The sequence below is a fragment of the Castor canadensis genome, chromosome 16 (genome assembly GCF_047511655.1).
Source record: "Castor canadensis chromosome 16, mCasCan1.hap1v2, whole genome shotgun sequence".
Classification (NCBI taxonomy): domain Eukaryota; kingdom Metazoa; phylum Chordata; class Mammalia; order Rodentia; family Castoridae; genus Castor; species Castor canadensis.
In genome coordinates, this window is record NC_133401.1 from 86,557,538 (window position 1) to 86,568,718 (window position 11,181).

An 11,181-nucleotide genomic window follows, 5' to 3' on the forward strand; every position below is an offset into this window, starting at 1 on the left:
AAGAAAAAAAAGGAGAGGGATGGTTCTAGATTTAAAAAGACTAAATAAAGTGCTGAGCATGGTGGCTCACATCTGTAATCCCAGCTACAAGGGAGGCAATAAGTCAGAGGATCACAGTCTGAGGCTGGCTGGGGGGAGAACATGACCCTATCTGAAATATAATCTAAAGCAACAAAGGCTGGAGGTGTGGTTCAAGTTGTAGAGCGCTTGCCTAGCAAGTGCAAGACTCCAAGTTCAAATTCCATATTGCCAAAAAAATAACAAGTAAATAAAAAGACAGAACATACAAACAAATGCACCATCTGAATACTGACAAGACTCAGTTTAAAAAAAAAACAGCTAAAAAAGACAGTTGAGGGGAACTGAGGGATTCTGATTATCGACTAGATCTCTGGGACATGAAGAGTAAGTAGCTAATCTTAGGGCTGACAGATATGGTGGTTATGCAGAATAACTATTTGTAAGAGATGGGTGTTTCAAACAGTTAAGCAATATATATACATACACACATACAGTATTTAAAAGTAATGACAAAGTGCAATTTGTTTAATCTGAGTGATGGAAACAAATATTTGTTGGACTACAGTCTTACATTTTCGATATGTTTAAAAATTGTCATTAAAGGGGTTTTAAAAAAGAATCACATGTAATCATGGTAAAGACATCTATCTAATCGATCACTCCTTCCAACAACAGAAGCAAGCAAGCCTAAAGTAGCATAGCTGATGCACCTCCCCTCACCACAACTGAAATTCAAGCAGGCAGCAGATGTCAGCCTAGACTCTGTCCATGCCCAAAACCCGGGACCAAAGACACAGAATGACCTGGGACAAACACAGTCCTGCACATGAAAACACTATGCATTTTTTAAGTGCAGCCCATGGTGAAACCACTGAAATTGTAGAAATAAAAATCTACTAGACTGTAACAATCTGGTACATCAGGATTTTGTAGAAAATAACCTTGCAAAAGCCAGCATTACAAGGGAATTAGTTTAATTGTTGGGAGCACAAGAGATAGCTTTTTAATAATTTAACTGTTATCATCAATAACGCCATCTCACAACTCGGTCTGCTCATCATGGCATGATACCTCTTCAAATGTGACAGCACACCTTAGTAACATCACGTCACCCCTCCCCTCCACAAGCTTTTAACAGTCCCCAATTCCACGTTTTTAAGATCTCTGCAAAGTCATGTGCATACAGAACAGCTTAGGCCACTTCTTCACCCACGCCCTTTCAAAACCAGTATCTTACACCACCTCCTCAGCAGCTTTCTGGCCTGCTCCCCACTACTCCTTATCCTTTCATAATAAATACTGTTTTCATGGCTATAGACTTTAAAACTTGTACCTAAATATTTAAATAGCACCCAGATGATTCCTCCAGTGGGCCAAAGCTACTTGTTTATCACAGAGTGGGCCTTATTTGTAACTCCAATGACACAGCTTCAGTGCAGGGAGTTAAAACAAAGGAGACTGGCTATTTTCAAGTTTCAGGAACAGCTGGGTGAATGCCTACAATATAGTCCCAGCTACTTGGCAAGATGAGAGAGGATCCTTTGAGTCCATGACTTTGGGATCAGCTGGCAACACAGTGAGAAGCACCTTAACTCACCTAAGAAATGAAGTGTTTGCCCCAAGTTGAAGGCAGTCATAACTAAATGAACTGGGCTAGTTGTTACTCTACCTTGAAGTATTGTTGTCACACAGACTACAGCACAGATGCTATCTGAACCAAGGTAAAGTAGTAGCCTGCCCTTGCTTATACCTAAAACCCAATTTCTATAAACACACGAAGTTTTCTGATGAGTTTCCTGAGAGGTTAAGAACTCCATCAGAAAAGCCCCCAAGTCACAAATTCATTAGTCAGTCAAGTGCTGAATCAGTAGAGCTTGAGCACAGCTCAATGATAGAGTGCCTGCCTACCATGCACAAGGCCCTGGGTTTGATGCCCAGCACCGCAGAACAAAAACAAGAACAGTACTCAGTCAAGTGTTGGGCAATGTTTATCAATAAGACTTCACACACAAGTAAAATTCACTCAAAGTGACTTTAACAGGTAAATTATTCATTCTTTCTTACATGTCTAACTTAACAGAAATTCATTTCCTGAACCCGAGCACTGTTACAGTTTGAATATGAAATGTCTTCCACAGGCTCAAGTGTTGAATGCTTGGTCTCCCAGCTGGCGGAAGCAGGTCAATGGGGGAGTGACTTTGAAGGTTATACTTGATCTCCTGTCCCTTTCTTGTTCTGCTTCCTATCTACCATGAGGTGAACAGCCTCCTCCTCCAGGGATTCCCACCGCCATTATGTTCAGCCTTGACTCAGGACTAACTAACAGAGCCAGCCAACCACAGATTGAAACCTCTGAAATACCCAGCCAAATAAATCCTTCCTTCCGATGTGGTTCAGGTCAGGTACTTTATCACAGAGCTGTAAAAGTAACTAACACAGAAACTATAATGGGAACTTTTAAGTTTTACTGCAAACAAGCAAGAATATGACATTGTAAGACCCGATGTATACTCTCAGCAATATTTAACCTCAGCTCAATACATGGATATATTAAAAACAAAACAAAACAAAACACTTGATTCTTGCTGACTCCAAGTCCAAGCAGCTGATGCAAGAAGAGTAACGCTGACTGCTCTTGGTCAAGACACATGTTCCTTGAGCTACCAGTGAATCATCAGATACTTGCTGGTAACCTAGTGCTGCCTCCAAAGCAGAAAGCTGGGTGGGATGGTAAGGGTCAGTGGGAAATTCAGGGCAGTGGTTCATTAAGTGAAGATAAACCACACAGGTACTCGCAATAATGGAAAACCAGACAATCACTAAATCACTGAATCAATCATTGCATCCAATTAACTTGGTTATATTGCTTAACCCTTCCAGCAACAAGCATCTTGGGGGGCTGGGTATAGTGGTTCATGCCTGTATCCAAGCTACCGGGCAGCATGGGCAAAAAGTTAGTGAGGCCCTATCTCAAAAACAAGCCCAGCAGGGTGGTGCTCCACTGTAGTCACAACTACTGGGGAGGTGGAAGCAGGAGAACTGCAGTCTGAGGCCAACCAGGGCAAAAGTAGTTTGAGACACTATCTGAAAAACAAACAAAAGGAAAAGGATGGGGTCATAGCTCACACGGTTGAGAGCATGCCAAGCAAGTGTGAGGCGCTGAGTTCAATCCCTGGTATCACAAAAAATAAAATCTGTTTTGCACAAAAGCCACAAGAGATGTAAGTAATTCATTAACATAAAAGTAAACGTTTGTTATGACTAGTGATAAACACTGGATAATCATGCTAGTAGAGAACACACCTGAATGAAGCACTGCTAATCAAGGTACTGTGAAAGCTTTGCCTTTACAACGGAAAGCCAGGTTTCCATGCAAAATCCACGCTTTTGAAATCTGTCCAAAGGAAAGACGTGTCATAGATCAGGGCTACTGAAAGTCAGGGGAAAGAGAGTTCTGTCATGTCTAATGAATTAAAGCTTCTGTCAATAGTTTATCATGCTAGTAACTGATTCCTAAATGAATGAAAACTAGAGATGAAAGAGCAGCTGGGCCAGGGGTGCAGCTCAGTGGTAGGGCACATGCAAAGTGTGCAGGAGGCCTTAAGTTCAATCTCCACCCCCCGCCCCCCGCAAAAAGATAAAAAAGATGAAAAATACAAAAAACCAGCAGCTTCATGTAATATACTTAGTTTTCCTCAAAAACACCTTCAACATAAATTCCAAGACCATCTTCACTGAGACTCTAAGCCTTTAAGAGAGAATTGAGACAGAGGAAGCCCAAGGAAGTTACGATGGCTAGGGGTTACCTACAATGGCCCTTATCAGTTTTTAATATAAAACCTAAAAAATGTTTTTCCAAAGATTCACCTTTCCCCAATATTTTCTGACTAGCTTCCATGATGTATAGTCAGTTCCCATTCTGGCCAGACCTGCCCACCCAGAGCACCACTTTTCCAGCTACACTTTCGCACTGCCCCTTTTCATTCTGGTATTCTCACAACTCCACTCCTCTTGGTAAAACCGGTCATCTTCAGTTTTACATCAAGTGTGTGCCTGTTTCACAGTATAACTCTCCTTCTGTAGTGACATTAAATGTTATGTTCCCCTCCCATAAAGCCCCAGAGTTTACCAGCTCAGAAAATATGAACAATTTTTAATTCCACCATCACACTAGGGAAAAAGGAAAAATCTGAATCTTCAGTCTTCTTGCTCAGTTTTCATTCATTCTTTATTACAGGCACAAGCCAAAGAATGGAAGAGTAAGAAAATTTCACAGCCCAGTTAGACAGTGTGCGGAATGGTAGTACATGGGCTACTGACAATACCCAGGGGAGAGTGATGCACGACATTCTTCACAAGAATGGCTGTACACGTGTCTGTCCTGAACCACACCGACATCGAAGGGCTACTGGCATATTCTGGGGTTGGGTGCACAGTCGGCCTTGTTTCAAACTATGAGCAACAAACTATGGTTAGAATCTGCAAATACCAGAAGGAGAATGAAAAGTTACCAAAGCAACTTATTCTCAAAATTGTAAGAACAATATGATTTTAAAACCATCAGACCTACCACTTTCACAGGAATAGACTTTTCCCGTTTCTCTGTAAATCAACAAAATTCAGTGTACAACTGTCTACTATGTATCAGGCCCTGATCTGAGGTGTTTCTCTCATTTCTCCACCTTTGGTGAAACTCTCCTGACTCGACTGTAAGTACTTTCAGCCTTGTTCAGTTACAACAGTCATTCACTTTTACACCTTCAGGCAACCTCCTTAGCCAGTTCCTCAAATCCACATTCATAATCCTGAACACAGAGTTCCACGTGTAAACTTTTGTACCACCCTAAATGAGTCTCCACTAAAACATTCTCCTGTCATCCACACCTTAACATGTCACACTGAGCTAGGGCTTTACTCCAGATTTCTCTTTCTGTCAAACCCCTTTGATATTCCTAGTCACCCATGTTCACAACCTTGGAATTTGACAAGTTTTTTGTTTTTTTTTTTAAGTCTGTTTCAGGATGATTTGTTAACTTTTTGGGTTTTTTTTTGGTACTGGGGTTTGAACTCAGGGCTGCCTCACTGTTGCTGGGCAGGCACTCTACCACTTGAGCCATGCCCCCTCAACCTTGGAATTTGCTTCTCTTCCTCTTCTGTATCCCCACATCCAATACATCACCAACTTATGCCACTTCCCTCACCTCCGAGGGTGCCTCATTCTAGTTTCTTCACGCTATAAGCAATCCTACATCATTAATTTCTCAAATTAAATGTGAAGACTCTGATTCAGTAGGCCTGGGGTAGGGTGTAAGGTTCTGCCTTTCTTTTCTTTTCTGGGGCTCTTGCTAAGTCGCCTAGGCTGGCTTTGACTTTGAGATCCTCCCGCCTCAGACTCTCAAGTATCTGGGATTACAGTCCACCACCACATCTGACCATGAGGTTCTAAGTTTCCACTATGCTCTCAGGTGATGCCAATGACACTGGTCCAGGGACACACCTTTGAGTGGCAAAGTGTCAGAATGTACATTCCTTTCTGGAGGCATCCCCTCCCTCTTTGCAGTCCCAGAAACTAGTTATATAGTGCTTCAATTATACTTAGTGAATGAACATGCAGAAGTCAGTATAACACTCATCAGATGTCAGACCATGGGCCCTTCCCGAGAGCCCATGACAGCACCCTACTCACCACCTGTCCAGTCTCCCCACCATTTCATGCCACACACGCTGCTTAGCCAAGGCAGTTCACCTTGCTAACTGCTCCCCAAAGTGTACATTACTCATGACCCTTCAGGTTACTTTGTAGCTGCTCCTCATCTGGTATGTGCTACCAATCTACGAAGAACCAATGGGTCTGGCAGTCAGCTTACTCTGATTGCTGCTGAGCAGCTTTTCTGATCAACCCTGTGTTGCTAAAATGGCTGTGTACTCTCTGATGCACCTTCAGTGCCTTCGCAATTACACAGTGGGGGGGTCATCTGTATGCAGAGTTTTAGTTTTTCCATGTGTGCACGTTTTGCTTGCCTAAAAAGGACTGTGACACTTGAGAAAAGGGACCAGGATTTCTCTGTTTGGCAGTCTATGGGCACCCAATGCTCTGTTGATTAGCAAACACTTACTGAGAAAATACAACTATCATCTTCTTATTCAGAAGTTAAAGTGTGTTTATGGATTACCTTTGTCATTAAAAAAAAAAATTCCCTGCTAATAACCTTTCCCCAAATCAGACAGTGGAAATAAATTTGAAATGGCTTTCTATTCATAGCAGAGAAAGCAAATGTTAGTTATTATATTGGCTACAGAGCTACCCTTTATCAGTTAAGAATTAGTTATGTGTTTAAAACTGAAACTAAAAACATAGGCAACAAAAGAACAAACTGGACTTTATTAAAAATACACACTTTTGTGCATCAAATGACAAAACCTAGAGAAAGAAGACACTCCACAGAACGGGAGAAAATATTTGCAAATCAGAGCTGGTGATGATGATATGCTTGCTAGGCTGAGGCAGGAGACTCAAGAGCTAGAGACCAGCCTGTGCTACACAGCAGTCTTGTAAAACTAAAAAATATCTGTAAATCATGCTTTTGGTAAGGATTTAACATCCAGAATAAAGAACTCCTACAACTAAAAATGAATTTCCAGCTGGACACCAGTGGCTCATACCTGTAATCCTACTCAGGAAGCAGAGATCAGGAGGACTGCAGTTCAAAGCCAGCCCAGGCAAATAGTTCTGTGAGACCCTATCTTGAAAAAGCCCTTTGCAAAAATGGGCTGGCGGAGTGGCTCAAGGTATAGGCCCCGAGTTCAAGCCCCAGTACTGAAAAAAAAAAAAAAATTGCAAACATCCCATGAAGAACGGGCGAAGGACCTGAGCAGACACGTTTCCAAAGATGTGCACACGGCTACCAAGCACATGGAAAGGTATTTCACACCACTACTCAGGGAGGTGCAAAGCAAGCCCACAATGGAGTAGTACTTCCTAGCCCCTAGAGTTGCTCTGATTTAAAAAATGGAAAACGGTAAGCGTTGGCCAAGATGTGAAGAAACTGGAACCCTCACACATTGCTGATGGGAATTTAAAACAGTGCAGACATCATGGAAAATAGGTTGGCAACTCCTTGAAAAAGATAAACAGAATTATCGTATGCCCCAACAGCTCCACTCCTAGGTACAGAGGCAAAAGAACTGAAAATGGAAAGTCGTACACCAAGTTCACAGCTGCATTATTCACAACTACCAGATATAATTGGCATACACAATGGAATATTATTTAACCATAAACGGATTAAACGCTGATAGCTGCTACCAACAGGATGAACCTGGGAGACATAAACCCAATGCAAGGACAAATATGAGATTCTGCTTATGAAACATCTAGAATTAGCAAATTCACAGAGTGAAAACAGAGATGAATGGTTACTGGAGGCTGAAAGGAGCTGGGAGCAGAGACACTGCTTAATGGACAGACCATTTCAGTTTGTAGTGAAGAAGTTTGGATATGGATAGTGGTGATGTTCTATAACATTAAGAATATAATGCCTCTAAATTGCACACTTAAAAATGTCAAGTTACAATGGCGGCACACACTTACAATCCTAGCTATACTTGGAAGGTGGAGGCAGGAGGATCTGTAGTTAAAAGACCAGATTACAGAACATTAGCAAAACCCTATCTCTCCAAAAAAAAAGCACAAAAAAGGGCTGGTGACATGGTTCAAGTGGCCTCAGCCCCAGTACCATTAAAAAAAAAAAAGCCAGGCATGGTGGCTCATGCCTATAATCTATCTAGTTAGAAGGTAGAGATGGGGAAGACTGCAGTTTGAGGACAGCCCAGGCAAAAAGGTTTTGAGACCTCATCTCAACCAATAAAAGCTGGGTGTGGTGGAACCACACACCTGTCATGCCAGCTGTGAGGGAAGCGTAAATGAGGATCATGATCCAGGCCAGCTGGGCATAAATGTGAGCGCTTACTTGAAAAATAACTAAAGCAAAAAGGGCTGGGAGTGTAGTTCAAGTGGTAGAGTACTTGCCAGCAAGTGCAAGGCCCTGAGCTCAAACTCCATACTGCCAAAAAAAAAAACCCAAAAGGAAAGAAAAAAAAAGACTGGAAGGAAGGGAGAGAGGAAAATTAGCCCTCTTTATTATGACCTGGGCCTACGTTCTGGACGCCATATATAAGCTGTATGATGTTGAACAAGTTATTTAATTTCTCTGGGTTTATCTTATAAAGATAATATCCACCTAACAGGGCCGTTGAGGACTCAGTAAGAGAATTAATCCCTTAGCACAGGATATTACATAATAAATACCAGGTAAATGGTAGATGTTCTTATTCAAAACCATTGCTACTCTGAGTAGGTGTCTGTAAAGCTGCTATACAAGGATGTCTAAAAGAACCCTATGATGTTTCAGAAGACATTGTGAAATAAGACTAGAGCAATTTGCTTATCCTATAAACCTGGAAACTGGTGACCAGCAGTGTCAGTTCTCTTGGGGTATCACTGGATGTACAGAATAAAACAACACACCCACAAAATGAGAACTTACTTTGTGCATCACCACTTTCATTAAAGAGGTGAACTAAGAAATATGTGTTTTGGTTGTCTTCAATAACTTTTATTTTCTTTTTCCCCACATACTTGTTTTAAAAATTTGTAAGAGATTTAATTCCTTAGCAAATACCGCAGCTAAAGTCTTGTTTAGAGTCCCTAATTACCAACCTTGGCATCATAGTGTTCTCATACTAAAGCAGAGAACCAGAAAGAATATGCTGTCTAAAATGTCAAAACAACAGGAAATTCTAGTCATGAAAGTTTGGAGCAAACTGTTATCTTGCATAAATCCTGTGATATACCAATACCTACCTTGATTAAATTAGGCATAAAAGAAACAGCTCTAAGTAGTTGAAACTCAAATCTGAATTCTAAGCAGGGTTTACCAGAGAAAGATAATGCAAATACTCCAAAACTGTATCATAAATCTCATGTGAATTAAGCATTTTCATATTTCATCTCTTGTAGAAACTTCCCAAATTCCTTCAGAGAAGCAATCCACCTAACAAGGAGGCTTTTCATAATATACATAATTATTTGCATACAAGAGACTTGGATCCAGAGAGAAAAGAACAGCATGTGATACTGGAATGGTTCAGGGCATTCTAAGTTGGTCATGTTTGCACAACATTGTGAATGTAATTAAATGTCATGAAAATTACTCCATATTGATAACAAAAATTTTCATAACCCAATGTTTCCAAATTAAAACTAATTTCGAACATTGTATGTTTGAAAGCCAATACCCTTAGGAAAAAATCTTTCCCTTCCCAACAACAAAAACCTATTTAAAAAGCAAGAACTCTTTAACATGCGAGCCTGAAACACACACCTGAGCTAATTTCATTAACCACAACTAACTGTTAACTCTCTGGACAATAATGGAGAATAGAGGCTTCCACAATTAAATTTAGAAAGAATCTTTTTGTCTCCCATGGCCCCCTTCCTCTACCCCAGTTAATCATGCCAGAAAGAAATAAAGAAGTTAGCATTCTTTTTCTAAACCTTTCTTTAGAAAGGTATAGCACTTAAAGGTCCAGAGAACCTACTCCTCAAGGAAAATGATACTGCAGATAGCTAGCTGGAACCTCTGGTCATAAATTCCCAAAGCTAGGATTTCGTGCTGCTAAGGCCCATACTGGTAATGCCTGGCTGGTCATAAGCTGCACTGCCAAACAGCTTTAAAAAACTGGTTCACGATTATTACAGAGAAGAGAAAAATATTTATTACAATTTTAACAGGAGTGTGAAAAGTTTAATTAAAGCTAAACACTACGTACTGTGGTACCATTAGTGATGATGTCAATTAGAGGAAGAATCATTTTGACCCCAAATTTGACCTTAACTCAAGGCTGCTTCAAGTCCTTTCCTTTTATCTTCTTGCTTGAGTCATGTGCCACCAAGTAGTTACGCTGGGCCGTGAAATGCGCTTTAAGGCAGCGTTTTCATGGACTACTTTTCCAAGACTTTTACCGAGCCGTCAAACTACTTGTCCAGGACTCAGTCACAGAGTTCGGTGCCATGGACTGCAATGAGGCAACAGCTAAACGCCTTGAGTCCCTCGCCAAGACTCAGTGCCCAGGGCTCCAGGGCACTTTAAACGACAGGGCTAGCAATCCGCCGAAGGGTTAGCCTGTCCCATCCCCAATCCACTTAGAGCTCGGGCTGGGGTCCCCATGAAACCACGCTCCCTCCCTAGACGCGGTCCAAGTAAGCACCAAGCGCTGCCCACCCCGTCCAGCGGCCTCGCCACTTCCAGGGTCACCGAAGGGGAGGCAGAGCCCAGCTTATCCTCGGGCCGCACGGCAGGAGCGGGGTTAGGACTGCTGCTCGCTGTGAGGAGCGGTGCAAACTTTTCCAGCCCCGAGGCTGGGGCTGCGCTTCTCGACACGGGGGGGAATCTGCCCGGGCCACGGCAGCACCGTGGCCTCCGCCGCGGGCAGTGGCCGGGCTCGGCCGTTCCCCTCCTCCCGGCCGAGCGCCCGAAGCACGCGGCTTAAATGGCCACGCAGAAGCCAGCAGGGCAGCTGTCACCCGAAACTCCGCGCGGAGCCCGGCCAAGTCGGGGAGCGGGAAGGACGCGGGGCTCCGGCCCGGCCGCCGCGCCCCCTGCGCCGCCCCAGTCCTCCGTCCGGCGTCCCGGGCCGAGGCGGCGAGTCCAGGGCCCGGCGACCCCGCGCCGGCCGGAAGCGGAGCGCGAGTGACGTGGACGGGGCGGGGGGGGACGACAAAGGGGCGCGGGCCGGCGGCGCGGCCGCGGGGGTCGGGACAGGTGGCCGGGCCCGGCCGGGAACAATGGGGGGCCGCGGCTGCCCCCTGGCGCTCACCTACCTCCGGTGCCCTCCGAGTTCTCGTTGAGGCTGCCCGAGGAGTCGTGCTGGGCGCCCACGCACCCGCCCATGGGGCCCGGCGCCGCGTCCGCCACCTCGGGCGCTCGTTCGGGCCGCCGCCGCCGCCGTCGCCGCCGCCTCTGCCCCAGCCGGCGCCGCGCCGACCCCGGACAGCGCCGCCCCGCCGGCCCAGCCCCCGCCCCCGCCGCCCCGCCCACCGCCCTGGCTCGGCCCCTTCCTCCGCGCCCACTGGCGCCTCAGCCCCCGGGCCGACCGCCC

The 11,181-nt window shown here is 44.3% G+C and overlaps 1 protein-coding gene across 2 annotated transcripts in view; it reads right to left on the minus strand.

The window, feature by feature from the left end:
* Ubtd2 (ubiquitin domain containing 2) overlaps window positions 1–11,044 on the minus strand; it is a 57,413-nt gene extending 46,369 nt beyond the window's left edge. Inside the window, exon 1 of one of the 2 annotated variants that reach the window (XM_020162290.2) lies at window positions 10,904–11,044. In XM_020162290.2, the coding sequence (XP_020017879.1) occupies window positions 10,904–10,973 (70 nt within the window). In that variant the 5' untranslated portion in view covers window positions 10,974–11,044. Of the gene's footprint in view, window positions 1–9,852; window positions 10,692–10,903 lie in introns of those variants that run through there. The other variant, XM_074057798.1, reaches the window with a different exon arrangement.
* Between the last annotated feature and the right edge of the window lie 137 nt (window positions 11,045–11,181).